Source organism: Opisthorchis viverrini (genome assembly GCF_000715545.1).
Source record: "Opisthorchis viverrini unplaced genomic scaffold opera_v5_16, whole genome shotgun sequence".
Taxonomy (NCBI): domain Eukaryota; kingdom Metazoa; phylum Platyhelminthes; class Trematoda; order Opisthorchiida; family Opisthorchiidae; genus Opisthorchis; species Opisthorchis viverrini.
The window spans coordinates 225,486-244,807 of record NW_008751672.1 but is presented as its reverse complement, the minus strand read 5'-3'; the positions used below and the strand labels follow the sequence as shown (position 1 = coordinate 244,807).

At 44.6% G+C, this 19,322-nt stretch overlaps 1 protein-coding gene across 1 annotated transcript in view; it reads right to left on the bottom strand.

Moving 5' to 3' along the window:
* Positions 1 to 4,699: 4,699 nt before the first annotated feature.
* T265_01459 (hypothetical protein) overlaps positions 4,700 to 19,322 on the bottom strand; it is a gene marked incomplete at both ends in the record, with an annotated part of 21,072 nt that continues 6,449 nt past the window's right edge. Inside the window, 5 exons of the mRNA XM_009165500.1 lie at positions 4,700 to 5,275; positions 7,651 to 7,777; positions 10,383 to 10,558; positions 15,483 to 15,775; positions 17,533 to 17,570. Coding sequence (XP_009163764.1) covers positions 5,022 to 5,275; positions 7,651 to 7,777; positions 10,383 to 10,558; positions 15,483 to 15,775; positions 17,533 to 17,570 — 888 coding nt within the window. The remainder of the gene's footprint in view (positions 5,276 to 7,650; positions 7,778 to 10,382; positions 10,559 to 15,482; positions 15,776 to 17,532; positions 17,571 to 19,322) is intronic.

Sequence of the window (19,322 nt, the reverse complement as noted above, 5' to 3'; positions counted from 1 at the left end):
CAGAGCAGATCCATAGTAAACTTCACCTTCCGTTAGACGCGGGGCGGAGATTTGACACTACCAAAGACTACCAGCATTTTCCATCAGTAGTATACGCCGTTACACCAGTAGGCATGACCACTGAACACATGGAAAAAATTTTCCAACAAAATGAAAACTCTGATTGATCTCTACTAGGATGTATTGAAAACATCTGGATGAAAATGAATTGTTGAGCAAAAGGTGACCGAGACGGTTAGTATCTGTCAACCACCCTCACAGGGGGAAAAACCATCTCTCAGAAACGTTTATCGACAAAAGAGCACGGTAATCGAACTGCGCGAGTCTCGATAGCATGTGAAGCTCAACGATAATGTCTTGAATGCTTCTGTCGTAAGCTACCGCAGTCGTTGTACCTCCCACGAGATGCCTGCCAGAAAGTTCTTGTCGAATTACTTCCTGTGCATAATACCGAGTCCAACTATTTCTTTCACGTAATAAAGGATGGAATACTCCGTCGTGTGAGCCGTCGAACAGTTGCGGTCACCGCAGTGCTGACGTAGTTGAAGAAAAGACCATATACATTCCGTCAGTATATTCAACAAGGCTGTTTGGGAGCAGTGTGTAGTGCGCTTGTCCCAAAATGCAGTATTCAGCCCGAAACCTACTGCCCTGAACACTCAGGGAAAGCCAGTTCATTCAAGCCAAGTCTTGTGACTAGCAAGAGCTACTGAGAAAGCTTCGGTGAGAAAAGTTGTTGCAACAGCCCAAAGCCCATGAAACACATCGTTCATTCACACTCTCTACATTCTTAAACCAGAGGCATTCCCTAATTTTCTTCCACGTTGAGCAGTTGAATCAGATTTTCCCTGTCTATGATGTGTTGCTTGGTCAGTAATCCACTTAGCAATAGAGTGACAATGCATTTCGTGGTGAATGTCAGCCATAAAGCCCCAGTATCAGTGATTTCAGCTCCGATACAAGGTGGAAATTTGATTGGAAGTTTGCGCAGTGAAGGTGGCAGGCCATGGTGTTGTAATGTGGTGAAAGAGCACTTTTTCACTTGTGCGGTACAGAAATAGCTCGGACCGAGCGGCTTCGCTTCCCTAGCCGTGGAGTCAGTAGCTGCCATCGATAATACGTTTGTTTGTGCCCCTTTCATGTCACACTACCAAATTCATTGTGCACCCTACAGACCGCTTCCGACTTTGTACTTGGTTCACCGGAAAGCTGAGGTAGACGGCTGTCTAACGCTTCAGGCGCGCGACCAAAACGGTTTAGCCATTGGAGTGTCATCAGCCTATCTACCGTGCGAGTACCTTCAAATGAAAACAAGTTAACAATTAATCTGATTTCCCCATCAGATGTAAAAAAAACAAAGGATCACGCACTCGGCCTATCAACATCTGCTCGCGGGGGGCCGATTTTTTGATGAATTGCAGCGTAGCATGGTAAACCCGACCACTTATAGACTGATGTCATTTGACGCCATTCATGTCGCGGTTTGGCAAAAACCGATTAAGCTTATCCGACAGAAGGGAAATCCGAACTTTGGTTAAGCCTACGGGACAAAACATATTTTCAAATGGCAACATTTGTCAGCCATATCGACTTCTGCGTATGCAAGCAACAAACCCAGGTTTAATATCACTCAAACTTGTAGCGACAGTTTACGTTGTCCAGGTAGTCACTTGGTTTGTCGATTAATTTGAAAGACTATCCATGGCCACAAGAGCCTCGAACAGTCTTATCCACTAATGATGATCCAGACACAGTATTAGCTATTCATATCCGTCCCAGCATCACATGACTCGAAAGTTACAAGCGTTCCTCAAAGCACTGATAATTGGTTGCAGTTCTACAGTACTCAGTCCAATAAGAATCATAACGCTCACATACGTCAGGTGAAGAAACGAGCGCCTCGAAAGCGTTTCAACCCGGGACACCACCCCGAATGCTAGCGAAGAATTTGCAAACCAGTTGCTAAACCCGGCGAACAGACCGACGGAATCTTTGAAATATCTAGCGAAGGCTTAGTCTACTAGTTATATTCAAATCGACAAACAATGCAAAGCGACATTAGGTGTGAAATATTGTCTCACTCAGTTAGACGGAAACAGGCAGCCAACTATGGACAATGCGGGTCTGCGTCCAATCCGGAGACCACCAAATGACAGCGTCACCCGTCAGAAGGGTGCTGTCATTTGTGAAACGAGGACATTGGCTAGTAATTTATGTGAAGTTACAAGGCCCGAAAGCAATTGCCTCCACGGTTGTCGGCACGCAATATCTGACTGACTTAGAGTAGTGACCCGACACGAAATGTGTTGGACGAAGCACATTGTTGACTGGAATCGATAAGGAAGGCTAGAATGACATTCATCATTCATTTATTCAACAGGGGAAACGACATTAGCACACCGAAAGCTCTCCCCATTAGACGATAATTGCGAAGATGCAAACTTTAACCAGCAGTTCTTGTGAACACCACATATGGTTTGACACTCAACAGCGCAACTGAGTTGCCCACAATTTATGGTGTGTTCGAGTAAACTGCATCAGGAACAAAGGACGTTGAGTAGAGCAACGGAGGGGCGCCTCAATGGAAGTCTTTTAAGATTAGAAAAAACAATTCACTCGCGTAAATCCAACAAATTGCCGGGTTAAGAAGGGTATCATCAATAGGCTGAGGTACGCCATGGGACACCATCCTTAGCTGCTGGATAAAAACATGCGGTAACAAGGTTCGCCTATAACAACGGAATAGGCCGAATGACTATGCCCAAGATGGGTTTGACCGCAAACAAGTTGCGCTGAGTGGCCAGTTTGATCCTTAAGTGGATCTATGGTCAACGTTTCAGTCAGCTCTGTGCCAGGCTAGCTAGCGACCTTAAAAGCGGACAACCAGAATGTTAGGTTAGGAAGTATGTCTTAGGCTGCGCTATGTCCGATTTAACAATCAATAGGTTGTCAGTTGCAACAACTTCGCTTTGATGGAACGGCCCAACCGACCCAATACCCAAACGGAGGCATTCATAAAAGATCAGTCAGCCATTGCCCGTTGCTTATCATGCTATGCACTATTGCTCACAATTCAGATAACAGCACGTGATTCATCGGCTTCCTGTGGAGTCTTTGAGGTTAGTTGATACGAAACAGTTGCATGCTTACCGATTCGGGTGCACGTGATAAGATCAACGTAAAATAAACTCTACTTTTCAATATGACTGAGGTTTTCTAAATCGCAGTATCTAGTATATTCTCTGAAGTTAACGAAAGCCTTATCCAGGTTTGCCATAACACCACAAGCTCAATCATACGGATTGGAAAAAGAGGAAGACCCTATGCGGGGGTTCGAAGGTAAACCTAACCGTTTGGACCCGGTCCACGCAAAATCGATTTAGTCAGCACCAGCCCTACTTATTTCAAATGCACTGAAGTTCAGCCTCTACAGTCGACAGTCATCCATCCAATAGCTAGCTTAATTTGTTAAAGCGAAGATCCATATGCGAAGATCCGTATTTTCAAAGCTTCATCAGTATTCACACCACCATCGCAAGCGAACTGATTAAAAAACATTTGCGGATATTATCCACTTCCGGGTCGGTCAATGGCTGTGTTTACACCATGAACAATTCGCAGGGAGCCGTGCGCATAGCTACCTGGATAGTATATGAAAAAAGTCATTCAGCAGTAACACCCTTCGGTGCCTAGCTGCCATGCTACCCGAAGGAAGCACAAGGGCTGGGATACTGTCAGGTAGCCCAAGCCTAGACAGTGGAAGTCAAGAGGCAGAGGTCGGGTTCAAACCACAGACCTTCGGGTCAGTAAATTCGCGCTCTAACCACTTGAGTCATCTCGCCCAGGGTAGTTTATGGCCCGATTTAAACCCGAGGAAATGAGAACGAATTGAGAATTGAGTGGGGTAGTTGCAAAGCTGCCATCATAGCTGTTAGGTGTGATTAGATCGCGCCCAGAGTAGACTAGTGACTCATGCTAGTGGTGAACCATATTCAGACTAATTTGTTGTACGGAAATTGTCTCCTGAAAGAGGAAGAGTTTTACAGCGCGATCTGCTCATAAGCACATTCACTATGCACCCATATGATCAACTAGGGTTGAAAGACATCCGGTTCGAGCAGAATTTCCGATCTGGCACCAACATGGGATGAACAATCCGAAAAGCCCAGTGAGATGAGGCGGAAATAACTAAACGGCTGAATCCAACACTGATGAAAACAAACTTGATACCGAAAAGTCCCATGTAAACGTTCCACGTCCTTACAGAGCCCTGGTAACCAACGGGATGTTAGCGGCCCACACGGGGTTCGTAAAACCTTTTCAAGTCTGGCACACATTGTACATCCATACTCTTGCGTGAGATAAAAGTCCTAGCAGCTTAACCGTGCCTTTTTGCATCTCTTCGGCTAGGAATTCGTGAAAATCTCGGTGAATTACGCATACACCTCGAAAATTTAAATCAGTAGGAAGTCGGTCTAATGACACACGGCATCCACATTAGATGGAGATCGAAAATGTCGATCAATCGGTTCCTTGATGATGGACGGATTCGAAGAATGAACATGCAAGGTGTTACTGAGATCGTTTGCACGCTGACAATAAGGACTTAGGGTCCAAGATGATTCACAAAACAACATATCTTTGTGCAAAGTATTCCCAGCAAAGATTGACAAATGGAAATGCACAGAATTTCCCGACTCGCCAACAGCTATCGATACCATAAGTCGTACTGAGAACACCTCATTTAGATTAAATTATCAGCCACTGAATTGTGACAATGTATGAATGATCCACAGCAAAGATTTCAGTTACTTTGTGAGCAAGTAGAGAACAAGGACTACATTTGTAAGGCGCTTGCTGTGAATAAGTGTTCGGAATGCGGAAAACTGATGAGAAGTTCGTTAAAACAATAACAGTAGCAAAAACAATACACCTGGTCATTAAGGATAGTAGACAAAATGATCAGACAGCCGTTCAGAGAGATGTGTCAAAGGTTTCGGATCGCGCTCGTCTCTCGATAATCATCGGTCTTTGGGCTTCACTGTCAGGTACATTAAGCGCGTCAAAGTAGAAGAGTAGTTGGTCATTTGCAACATGTTATGTGACCCTGCTTGTCCAGTGTTGGATCTGTACTGATAGGCGACACACCGTGCGACCACGGTAAGTAGAGTGACTAGGTCATGTACCGTGGATCCTTTGTAGTCCTCCTCTAAGATCCTGCACAATTCTTGAATAAACCAGCTACCAACCACGGAATTGCGCCATGCAAAATAACCTGTGAAGGGGAGAATCACGAAGAGATGACGGGAACAAATGGAACACGGATAAACTTCAAGATATGCTATGAGACAAGATAGTGCTGATGCTAGTAAACGGGTGGCAATCAGAGCTGAATACTTGCAAGCAATGAAACTTGAGAGGTTCCCCTTTGTGGGGCCATGTGTGGTAACTTTATGTGGTTCAAACCTAAAGCGTATTTTCCCAACGAAGCTCTCACACCATCAGGATACTTGGTCCCTAGAACAGACCTACCGCATTTCTAACAAAGTTCGTTCTCGGGCGAACAAAATGGTCAGCAGTGCTCAGAAAACCATTTGAAGCGAATGAGGGTGAGAAAAACGGGAAGACAGATACAGAAAAATATCGGGCCGCTTGTCGTGAGAGGGGATGCAGCACAGTCACTTGACTCTGTCAACAAGTGGAGCAGTCACGTGCTACATCTGATAAGGCATACACGTTTGTCACTCATTCAAATATTGAAGCTGGAAGTAGCATGAATATTTGTCCACATGTACATCAAGCACTAACAGACAGAGAAGACAAATTTCGAGCTGGATGTAACTAAACGACCTAGAAACAACCTACCAAACCTCCAACTTTCATCAGACTGAACAGACGTCTCCTCAAACGGTCGTTAGGCTGATCAGTTCGCTCGACGCCCTCACACCGGTTAACACAATGGTTTTGACGGTCAAGCAAGTCTGCCGCTACTTTCGAAATTACAGTCGCTATGTTTGCTTAAGTTATGGGAAGTGCTGAATCTTCTACTAGGGAACTTACTTTTGCGTTCGCCGCCTGTCAACAAATTTTGACTACCGTAGGCAATTAATTATTCAGGTACTTGTCTCAAGGTGCCTTTTTCCAGCCAATGAACAACAGTCTAGCAGCCGATAGATGATGATAGATGAGTCCTGGTCTAACAGGGTTTTCTGTGGGCACATATCTGTCAAGGTTGATAAATGCCGAATGCGGTGGGCTGAATTCTGTCAACTAGTCCGCAGAATCATGCAGAAAACAGGAAGATAACTGATAGTCTGCACAATACATACGTGGACAACAAAGAAGGGTAGTTACCTGGCCTAAGTCAGGGTAACAGGTTAGAACGACGGTGCGTCTCGAAACAGATATCAGAATCGGCGTGAACCATTGTACAAGGCCCAACAAGGGCTACAAGACCTTCCAAAGAAGTTTATACACTTCCAACTCTCAAAGAGGTGAAGAGAAGCGGACACAACAAAACTCATTTGTTCCAAATGAAAGGCTTCATGAAGACGCCAGCACGAACATACAAATATGTGGAGATTCGGGGGATATCATCCACGATTTGCTAGATAAGATGCGCTTTCGTAGCCCCTCTAGAAAAATCGCAGTCAATGTCGTTGTCATACCTATCCCAATCGGGAAAGATGGCACTTCAAAACGCATTCAGAAGGAATTTGGCTCTACTTCAATTAATTTCATAATAAGCTTAAACACCATATGCATGAACGTAAATCAGTCAGTTACAACCAGAATTGTTTCCGTCTGAAATGATTACCTGAACGGACCAGCCAAAAGTTGCATCCTCGGGTTAGGAGAACTACATCTGGGTGCTTGCCATCGGATAAAATGCGCGAAATGTGAGTTCGGAAGGGTATCGAAGTGTGTGTATGTTTGCAACCTCCGCCTGAGAAATTCTGCGTTCCCTCGAAACGCATAAAACACAGCGTGGGTTATTTAATCTCTTACACACGCTTTATGGTAACCATAATACATCAGGAAGGAACGAGAGTAAGGGGAGAACGGCAGGTATAAAGAGCATGCTGATCGATCGCCTACCTTGATCTCAGAGAAGGAACTGAAGGCACATTAGCAATGCCCATTCCATAATTATGCTTCATATGACAACCTTTCCAATATTCACTACCAAGTGTCGCTGTTGGGACACGCTAATCTGAAATGTTGGAAAGCTATATGCAATCAGGTTGAACGACCACACTCAAGAAACCGTAAATGCAGTTCGAAATGCACTGGCCAGATATTCTGCCGAGCGTGAGAAGACGATGAGGCAGACAGTATTCCGTTTATGTTTGATCGTCGGGTCGTTATAAAACAGTGTATGAAGAAGCGATTTGTAGGACAAACGGTAAGTCGTTCAACCCTGACACCCTCCAGGTACAGACCGAAGGAATCACGAAGGTAGAGGTAATTGTACGGTACTCAATCTAGACAAGAACAATTGAAAACTACTAGATGGATACCAAGAAGCATTCAGTCTGGATATAGCGTCTTAAACCCTTATCTCGAATAGTGGAATAGTTTTCCTAATATACGGTGCTATACCTAGTTGATAAGGAGATTGATAAGGAGTTGATAAGGTGATTCGCTTACCAGGGACAGTGGAATGGGCTATCAGAATGTCCGCCTCGACAGGGAGTTTCGTGATCACCACATCACCGACTGCGTCCGTGGCCAGAGGGATGGCTGCACCCTTGTCAAACTGAACCCCACGACAAGCCTTCAATCAAAAGATACAACACAGTAGAAATTCAATAGCAGTGGAGTGCAGATTGCAAGTGGTGTCATAGAGCCTCCCTCCTCTGCAAGATTTTAAAGCACAGGTACGTCAGAAGGCATAGCAGGTGAATATGATTTACAACAGGAAATCCTTATTTCTGGTTTCGGCGATTGGAAAAAGGCAGGAAAACGGTGGGTATTAGGAAGTATCAAAGTGTGATTGTTAGGGGGGAGGAAAAGGCTAACAGACCAGCTAAGAATGATAGCTTGTTGCGAGCGACAGATTCAACACAGGCTAGTGGAGTGACTGTAGATTTATGAGATGTGCACAGCTGAAATTAGTTCAGAAGCGATGAAACATCGCGACGACGAGATTTGACACTGCAAGTAAGAGGCTACGAGGAGATGCAGTGGGTACGATTGAAGGTAAACGGAAAGGTCCGACTGCACACGTGATAACACAATTATCGGGTGAGTTAAATCAAAGGACGGGGGTTAGAAGAGACTAAAAGAGCGCAAAGAAAGTAACCTAGTTTCTTGGACTCGCTTGTAACGATTAGTATGACATGAGTGGATGGGTTGTCGACAAAGTTTGGATCTGGAATAAAGAATATAGGCTACACTAAGACGAGTTTGGTGGAAATGTGAAATAAATATGAGGGGATCTGGAAAATTGGAACCCCGTGTGTTCGTACAAACCCAACCACAAATCTATCGACGTTGTTAACAGTGGTAGTGGTTTTCATTCAACAGCCTGGAACTCGAAAACTCAGATGCTCAGAAGGATAGAATATGGAGTGAGGGATAGAGGGCGTCGTGATCGAAAACTAGGGGGCATTACAAAAAAAGGCCTTTCACACATGACGAAAACGGGCTGAGGAAAGAATGGACTTCGGAAACCCCTGCACTGACGTTTCGGCCCTAAGAAAAAAGCTCCATAATTCACCTACAAACTGATCGGTTGCTAAGAGACTTTATAATCCCACTTTCTAGCACTGGCCATACGTCGGTAGTTTGGAGGGATCAATGTTCTACACCTGATTTAAATATCACTCAAGATGGCAAGTGATATCACTCCCACCTTACCAAATTTGTTTAGCGCGAAAGATTAGTGGTATAATCCAACCGGTCCCAGTGCAGCCATTGCGACTCAACCAATGCTTGTGATCACTTACTAAGACAATGCTGTCTAGGTTGCGCACTAGCTGCTTGGTCAGCAAAAATTTTGCGGCTTTGAACAGAAAGAGAGTAACAAGAATCGAGCGAGTTTTCGGAGCTTGTTACAAACGATCAAAGCCTAGGATCATGAAGAACCGAGTCTAGTTCCTGGTAAAATGGGAAAGTAGCCACAGAAAATGATAGATTATAAAGAGGAGCAATGGTGAGAGCTAATATGGGGATTCAGAGTATGGGAAGTGAAGTTGGTGGTGAGGAAGACTCAGATTTGTTGAGTGCTACCAGCAAGGCACGAGATGGTTGACACTAACCCACGGACAGCTTGATCTTTGACGGTTGAGTAAGTAAGCCATTCTAAGTCGTGAACGTTAAGTTCACAAGAGTTTAGCATTGGAGTCGCGCCGCAGAGTATTGTAGCAACAGATATCCAGTAGGTGAAAATTTCAGAAGTTTCATTTATTACTTCTGTAAAAGGATAACGCCAACCAGAAGACTGAAAAATGGGTGCGAGCAAATCGAACGAGGAGATTATAAAGCATAGGTGTAGGCACAGCCCCATTCTAGAGAAGGAAGGGTCAAACAAGTAATAACTCGAGGACTGCAGAATGGTAAAGTCGCCAGCTCCGGAGATTTGCGCCTCGGTAAGAAATAAGACCGAAGGAAAGGGGGAGAAAAAACTACCGAACTTGTGTTCGGTAAAACGAGATGGCGATGAAGGCATAGCCAGCCTACTCAAACGCGGTCGTCACAAAGGTCTTCAACAACCTGGACAGTGAATATTCCGAAGCGTGCCTGTCACAGAAATCCTGACTAGATGCCAGTGACGTAAGATGGTGCCTGCTCTTACATACATCCACTAATTGCTTACGAGATCGACAAGCCAATCCATCAGTCAGTAACACCCCGCACGACTGTTTCGCCTGAATGATTATGTCCACTTGGGCTGAAATATGTATCAATACCAGAAGTGGGAAACGCCCAACATACAAGCTTAGACGATCGCATGGCAGAGTTACGCCATCCTGGAGAGACACTGACAACTAGAGAGGAATTTTAACTCCACTTCACAGGGACAACTCATGATCAACACGAAAGCCCCAATTACTACAATACAGAAGACACAACGGGGATTCTGTCTCCCCAAATGGACTGCGTGTACGTGAGTTCTCGCTCAAGAATAACCAGTTTCCATTCTCCCTTACCTAATCATAATATCCAACCTCCCGTAGTCTCGTATCAAACGTAAACCAGCAATCATCATCAGCATCATCATCGACAGCATGACATCAATAAAGATGCTTCACTACCGTAAAAAAAACAGCGAAAACTAGGCAGATGAGAGAAAATTGTTAACTAGTAATTACATGCGTAGTTTGAGTAGCTCACAACATCCATAATGGTAGATGATAGTAGAAACTGCCGCGACCCACTTGGATGAAAAACAGTTTGGGCTTTCCTGTAAGGGTAATGCATTGGTCTCCGCGAAAGTTGGCAATCACCACATCAGTGGGTACAGGGCCGTCCGTAGCATAGATGACCCCGTTTTCACCATGACTGAGGATCACGCAAACAAAGCTGTCGAACTGGCTGTGGTCGTATGTAGCAGCTGAGCAGGAGAGAAACGGGAATTGAAAAATGATCGAAAAGTCAAACAAACTAGGAGCAACAGTAAAAGGCACACCGTGCTTTTTTTAGTAACTGGCTGGTAACAACACCTACAAAGACCTTAACTAAGGACACAGTCAACTGTCTTGAAAATCCTAGCAGTATATTTGGGTCTAAAACTTCGGTCTGGAGCCCTCCTATCTAAGTTTACATTCCCTGTCGGTATCTCAATACTTTACAAACAGACGCCAATCGACGCCTTTTCAGCAATCACGTCGCCTTACTTGTTGCAAAAACATAGCTAACGTCAGCCTTCTTACGTTTCCACGTATTTCTGGCCCAACTCCATTGAGACCCATCTAATCCCCTCGCCCATTCCCATCGGATGCTACTATTGTTCGAAAGGCAACGAGTTGTCTTTGTTCTCACAATGGATTTCCTCCGAGGTAGTCTATGCTGTCTATTACAAATATGCATTCTGGACACAACTAGTTTGACCATACTGATTGATCCGTCACTCTTTATCCGTTCCTGTGCACTTCAGATGTCACAGAGATGGCTGTAGCTGGATATGACGTGCTCATGTTGTATTAAGCGATCGAGAAGCAGCTCCATTTGACTGGATGTCAACAACTAGTCATCTCCACGACAGGTTCAAGAACTGTGGCTCTCGGTCTGCCTTAGAGTTTCTTCGGCGCCTTATGTAATAGTTTACAACCCGATGAAAGACCAGGTATCATTGTAATTGCAGATGAACTAACAAACAGGTAGGCCTGGAGGCACCACAGGCGCAGTTGAGTGTACACTATGTGCGACACACACAAGACATAATACCTATTGCAGTTGCGCACTTACAGATTATTCCTTCGTAATACTTTCAAGATAGTGGAAATCGCCTTGCCACGGGATGGAACGAATCAGCTCAGAATCAAAACGCAAAACCGCCATCAGTTGTCGATGACCAGCGTTGATCACCACATGTCGCTAATGCTGATGTACAACCTAACTTGCCTCACTCAACCATTGGGTCCTTGAGAAGACTATGGCTTTGTTGGGGGATTCTCCCATGTAGCTAGCACATTTCAAAACGACGTATCATCATACACCATGCAAAACACAGCAGGTGGAGCTCCGGATTCCTAGTGGATCCACAACGCAAAAAATGCCTCCAATGACCGACGCGTGAGGCAGACGCCCGGAAACCTCTCATCAGTGAAAACACCAAGGACCACATCTGATCGGACAATACTGTTGAATAGTCCGATTCGGAACTGGATGGCTATTTGTACAGTGCTCCTCCTCTAGGGCAAACATTCGAGAGGAGGGGGCGTTGGTCAGACCCCGTTTGAAAGTTTTCGTTTCTAGTGTGGTACATAGCAGAAGTTAATTGAAGTATTGGATTAGGTGGTCTCAACAACACGGCGAATAGTCGTAAATAAGGTACCTATTTAGTCTAATAGTTAACAAACACACCTATGGAACCGTGAGATACCGTACGTCTGGTTAGACTAACAAGCGACCAGGCGAAATTGATGTGCTTTAGCCAATGAAGTAAACCGACAGCTCATCGACTGTATCTAACTGAATCTGAAGACCTACTATCAAGAATGACGTTTAGGGAAGTTGGGTTGGCTTGAGCTGCGCGGGATTTAACAAAGCCGGTCATCCTCGTATTTCCGTGGAGTGTGAAGTTACGCACACATCCCAGCAAGATAGCTGACAGACGAGGTAGCATGGGAGGTCTACAAAATAATCAAGCGAATGCATGTTGTTTGCGGTTGTCGTAGGTGTTGGAAAAGTGGCCGCCTAGGGTTAAGGAAAGTGATTTTCCGGCGGTATCAATTTTCTCTCGGACATACCATTTCGGAAATCGTCGTCGACCGGGGAGAGGTCACCATAAGAAGGCGACATGTACCAGAAGGTGGCACGTACCACAGGCAGATTCACGTGGTTTTGCGGTATTAACGGAAAAAGGAGAGTATCACACACCAAACAGATTCGCTTATTCGAATGGTCAATCAGTTTCTTGGAGCCCAATCATTAGCCAAGCCATTCAAGACAACCCAATACTTATTCTATCTGTTAATTAGACGATTCGAGAATACAACAGTTTGCAGGAATAACCTACCTCAAACAGCCGTGCTATCAACCAAAGAACTACGGACGGTTTACGACTTGACCTTACAAGGAAAGTGAGATTTGAAAAATTGTGAACCACCATTTCGCTGGTTTCACAGTGCTTATAAGGTGATAATAAATAACCGACTGACAGCCAGCCCTTAACCAGAATACCCGGAACGAACATAAGCTGAGGAATGTCAGTAGTTCAGGCACGGTCACAATTCAAAAAATACATCCAACTGCCACAGTTTTCCACCAAAGATGTAGCAGACGTTAACTCTCGCGCCACTAAAAACGCCCGCCTCTGTATGTTCCTGAGGCTCTTCAGCATATGTTGACTTCAATAACAGGACGGAATCTTCAGTAAGAAATTCCCAAGTCTCCTCACACTAACAACAGTGGTTGATCCGATTCATTGTGAACTAATGGTGTATCATGTCTCATCTTTATGGACTGTGGATCATGACGCCTGCAAACATCTGGTTCCTAACCGCTTGTTGGTCTCTTCTCCAAACCAGTCGAGAGTACACTGGAATTTACACAGAACTGTACGCAGAATGTTATTGACAAAGCAAAAGAAAGTCTTAAAATGGTAGCCAGTAATTATACTGAAATTCAGAGCGCGTAACAGTAATATAGGTTGAAGACAGTGATTAAACCGTGACATTGCTTTGTGACCAGACCAGAACGATTATGAGCACTAATCAGTCTTATCTCGTCATACCTAGCCCTCGAAAAGTAGTGAAAATTGCTCTATTGTGTTAGTCTACAGACCTTGTCAGATTTGAGTGGTGCAACCGAGTCTCCTTGCTCTATGAGTGTTGACGACTTCACCAGAAAATCTGACGAATGAATAAAAAGCACAGATTCCGGCAGCATTCCCGCAAATATCTGGACTCCACCAACCCCATCAAAAACTACTATGTGTTGAAATGTTCTCAAGTAGTGTCAACTTGAGCTGAGTAAGCTCAGTACGTAAGCTGACCACTCATTTCACAGATACTTTGGTTGGGTTGCGATGGAATGGCACACTGTAACTATACCGAGGTTTAGTGGCCGAGGTTTCAGACAAGACAGAAGACGTTCATAAGCAGTGCAATAATTAGATGTTTAAACAACAGACTTTTACTTCATCCCCAGCTCTGAGCCCAAAGACCACTTTTAAATCTTCAAACAGGCACATAGTAGTTGAACAGTACCGTTGGCAGCAACGTGGGATTCAAAGTGGAAACTGAGAATGTACATCTTGGAATCGGTGGGCGGACAAAAGAATGTCTGCATAAATGTGTGGTTTGGGTAACCTTAAACTGCCAAGGATGCAAGAAACAGATAAAGATGAACCAACTGCGAAACTGAGAAGAGCTCAATACATGAAAAGTTGGAAAATCACTCACCGTGTAGGCGCTGTAGGTGCATGTAGAAAATGGTTTTAAGAAAAAAGGTGCATATTTTATTTATAACGGCCGATAAGATTCGTAATGCACCGTCAATGATAGGTTGGACATATTTTTTACGTTAGATGTGTATAGGAATCTCAAACGAAATAAGGCGATGAACTGATCGTCCGTTTGCCTTTTGCCTCAGCAAATTTAAGTTCAGTAATTATTTATTTTCGCACGACAAGTCACTAGGACACAAGGAATCCGCAGAGAAATATGTCGGTTCCAAAATAATGTGCGAACGCGAATAATTATAGTCGAAGCCGCGCTGGAACCTGTTCAGAAAGGCGAGGTTTAGTGCGGTTCTCGTAAGTTTGGCATGCGCTTCACATCTGCAAGGTATGGAGTGAGCCGATTGAGGTAGACAAAACTGTATACCTGGACAACTGTATCAGTTCCGGCGGTCTAGAAAAGAACGATATTTCCATTCGGACTGGAAAGGTCAGAGCGGTTTTTGTGAACTTGCATCACCTATGGCGTAGGTGAGAAATCAGCTTATCAGTCAAGGGTCCAGCTAAAATGCATCTATATGCACCACACTGTTATGAGTTAGAAGCCTGGCCACTTCGCGACGAAGACCAGCGATGACTATGGAGCACTACCATACTAATAATGCTGAGGTACGTCGAATGGTTTTCGTGAGAATGAACCCATCCACGATAGATGTGCTGATCACACTCCATAGATTGTGCTAATTTTGTCGCGTGTGACGTAAGCAGGTCGGCCTACTTCCCCAAAGAACCCTTTGGCACAACAATGCGAAGGGTGGAAGAGAGTTAAAGGAAGTCAAACAATGACTTGAAGGCGAAAGCGCAGCAAACTTAGCTGCGCTTCTCATTGCCGTCTTGTGGAATGAGGAAGTGAAGATACATCCCAATGGTTGAAAACATTGTCAGATATGGCCCAGTTGCACGCTTGCGCATGCATCCAAGTTACTGCTCTGTGAACAGCAATTCAGAGGAATGACGCATCAGCTCCAGTCCATACAGCTCAAGTAAAGCAATACCCTCAAGTTCGCACACAGTCCTGATAGAAATCCTCTCGAAAATGTGCAGAGCATAGTGGCTCGATGTGTACACAACGGTCACCAAATATCTGGTATTCTAGAACTGAATAAAATAATCCCAGATAAATGAGAATAAATAGCGCTGCCTTTCATTGGTCGAGATGATGAAGATTGCATATCATCGGATTATGAATATAAAAGTGCAACTTGACCAGAATCTGTTAACCACATTGGGGTCTAGTGGTGATTATCAGAGGAACAGAGAAAGGTCATCATTGTGTAAATGGCAGTCACACAAGTAAGGGTTTTGACAGGGGTGAGGTATGGCCAAATACGTATGAGCATGTCTGGGGGCTTACCGTCGTGAAGTAGACGATGCAGTTTATTTCGATTGACATTCAGGTATCGCTGCACATTATAGCCGAGCATTTTGAACAGACGCTCTACACGATCAGCATCCCTATCTGTGCCCTCGCGACATGTCTGGCCAGTTTCTGGTGAGAAGTCTTTCTGGTTTATAATCAAACAAAGACCTCGGTAGATCTGCTTAGACAATATGCACTCTCGAATGGGATAGTGCAGGGTTGGATCGGAGATTTCTGTCGGTGATAGCTGGAATATTGGGTTCACCTGCGATGGGCTAACCTCGGACCTGAAATTTGAAAAAATTACCAGGGGTTGAGACCGGTCATTACGAAATAAATTGATGGTAAACATTGTTTTAAATAACTTAATTTAGTAGGAAGCCGATGCGTTCATTTGAGAGGGTAAGTAGCCTAAAATTGGATGACATCAGAACGTAAACCCAATTATGATTGACAATAAGAATAGTAGACACAGGACAAACAGAAACCAAATATGATTACCGGCCTAGTCCGTGATTCAGATACTAGTGAATATACAATGAATTACATCCTACTTTATGTCCTAGAAATCTGGTCAACGTGTTTTCCGGACCGTCGGTGTTCAAAGAACACTGGCAAGACATGCTTACAAACTCCTACAATGAACGAAGATGTCTGTCGTCGGCTGAATAGAGCAACAAGTCCAACAGCGTTCACTCGATTTGGAACATGTACTCCAGTCCTGATACCAGTGTCCAGAGCAACGCATACTTCTAGGCCACTGGCATCGTCGTTTAGTAGGTCACAAAAAAACCTGGATTATCACTGTTAGGTTCAGAGTTGAATGCCATTGTGTAAACTTTTGACTGCATTCACTGAGCTAACCAATATCAGATCGATATTTAAAAAAGTCATGCGACTGACTAGTATACGCAAGGAACCGCAATCTGGGGACGTTAAAAATGTAAAGCCATTCTCAATGGAAGGGAGCTCAAACCAGGTAAGTACATTAGGGTAACGGAGTTGGCATGGATACATCGTATTACACCGTTGCATGCTCGAACGGAATCTTCCCCGGAAAGCGAAAAATGCATCTTGGGCCACATCTATGGAAGTCACCGTCCCATTAGACTAATATTTCGAAGAGATAACCTCAAACAAAACTTTTTCACACAAGAGTTCATCCTAACCAGAACAACGTGCACATGGTGACATATGAGGCAGTACACTATTGATTAAGAGTGTCTACTGTCTGTTGGAGTTGCTGAAATTGCCGGTGGGATGTAATGAACCACTTTCATTTGCACATAACTGACAACTGAGCTGAATAAAACTCTAGTAATATGGAAACCGGTGTGGAAATGGTCAACTACTAGACGGAAACTAGCATATAGATTCAAGAACCGTGAACCTCATATCCCACCGAATGAGCAAGCAAATACGGAGAAGAAAGTGTACGGTACAATTTAAGGATGCTTATTGATATGGGTATGGGTTGGAACAACCTGGAAATACCTCAGCCCCGTGCTTCCTTCGAGTTACGCAGCACCAAAGGGGTGACACAGCAGAAAGGTTATCATTAGCGTAATTACCATCATTATCACTACTATTATGTCGCCGGTTGACCGCAGAATCAAAGTTCGGGTAAGGAATTTCACGGCGCGTGTTTGACTTGATTAGTTTGGTGGAAGTCATCTTCAACGCCGAAAAGCATGTCAGTGCCCCAAGAGATACTAAGGCGGTCCCATCACGTGCTCTAAATGACCGTTTCACCCGGGTCGCCATGCGATTAAATGCATTTCATTGAAGGTTTGTGTACATTTCGTTGCCGCTACACCTGCAAAAACATGAGCTGAACATTTACAGCAGAATACTGCACTAATGGATCATTAGCCATGACTTGGTGTACGAAAACCCTCTAGGAAACATAAACTAATACAAACGCATCTGACACGGGCGTAAATTAGGTCCAATGTCCAAAAACACATGAGCAGATGGGTCAAATACACCATTAACGGACATGAACGGACATCACAGGTATCAGTAATCCAAACATACAACTTACGTATATTGAAGCTTACTGTCTGTCCCATCAGTTGACATCTGAAATGAAACAAAATGGACAGTGTGTACACCACTGCGTCAAGCCGCATTTAACAGTCAAAAATTTCAGTATTTTAGCCGCAGCACCTCTTCGGTACCCAGGTGCCATGCCACCCGAAAGAAGCATGAAGGCCGAGATACTGCCAGGTTGCCACGCCTAGACAGGAGAAGAGGTCGGATTCGAAAAGCGGACTTCCCGGTCAATATTTCACGTCTTAACCACCGAGCTATCTCGAGACAAGCCGCATATAAAGCAAGGGAAACAAATCTCGGTTTCCATGAACCGGCTGATATCTACCATTTCCGAAACCACAGTTCACTAATAACCCCCACCCTTTCCCTTCGAAACGTAACACTGTTCGATGGTTGATGATCGTGGTTAGGATTTATCCGTTGCACCTTAAATGCCCCTGTCTAGAGACATAATATTTGGAGACCACAAAACTCAAGTTAATCATGGACCTAATTGGATTATGTAGCCGTCAGCTACAGATGAAACCCCAATTTAAGATCGGCGAACCATCTGTGGTATGCAAATTAACTCCAATCCTACCATTGTGAAGGCTCAGCTATCTTTCACTCATGCCGAAGTAGGGTAATTCCATTCAGCTTCATCGGATCCCAGTAGCTCAAAAATATCGAACTGCTGTGGTTGGAAAGCTATCAGAAAGGCAGTAACGATGATGACACGGTTTGGTTAGAGGACAAAATGTGGGTGAACGAAGTTGTGTTCTCAGGTTTGGGGCCGTCTGCTCAGGCCACCCGACTAGACTAAATTAATATTGGATATTTTCGAGATTATCAGGTCGTACTGATGCCAGAAATGCCATACAAGCAACCAGCGATCATGATGGCGCACGAAGATAGCTCAAATATCGTATATTTAAGAGCCTTGTTGTAGGGAATGATGGAGTGCCAAGTTCCAGAAAATAAATGATTTCGCAGTAGGTGACGGCTGCAGCCCACTTTGGCTGATTCGACCAACCGATCAAGAGAATACAGATGTCAGCGAAACAATTTGCCAAAAGGATGGAACAGCAATTCACTAGCGATTCGGCAGCGGTAATTTGTCTTCAGCGGTGGGCTGCAAACGTTCGATAACAGTTCAGCTTTCCTCCTTCAACACCATATCTGGAAGTACCCAACAAGCGTGAATGGAACATTCACACCAGCCCATCACTGGCAGCAGATATGCAGCGCGAGATATCCTTCTTCCAACGCGACAAGGCACTTGGTCCGGATGGTCTGCCCCTTGCAGTTTCCAAATGTGGTGAAGCCCTAGTAAGCAGTCGGATAACCCTACCACAAGATTTACGATGAAAACAGGAGATCAGTGGAATTCAGCATTTTGACCGCGTAACCAATCATCCAAACGGTGCGAAGATGTTATGCGAAGACCACTGTGGCATCAGCCAGGTAGCTATAGCATCCAAGGTGTTCTCTGGAATTATTTTGCGCACGTACACCGATTATCGAGAAACATTTGCGAAAATCCAATCCTGGTCCTCCATGTTGGGGATAGCGACTTGCTCGTCAGAAATCTAAGCCATTCCAACCCGACCTAAAGCTGTCACCTTGACGTGGTGGTCGGGCTTCAGTGCTGCAATGATCCCGCGGGCTACACTGGCTGGAACTTCGTTCCACAAGGTGCAACGATGCCAGGAAGGCCAAAGGGGAGCAGCCAGACCAAGAGCAGCGAGACCCCGTACTACGAGTAATCGTGCTACGAGGCGGTCTGGGGGTAAAGTCGTA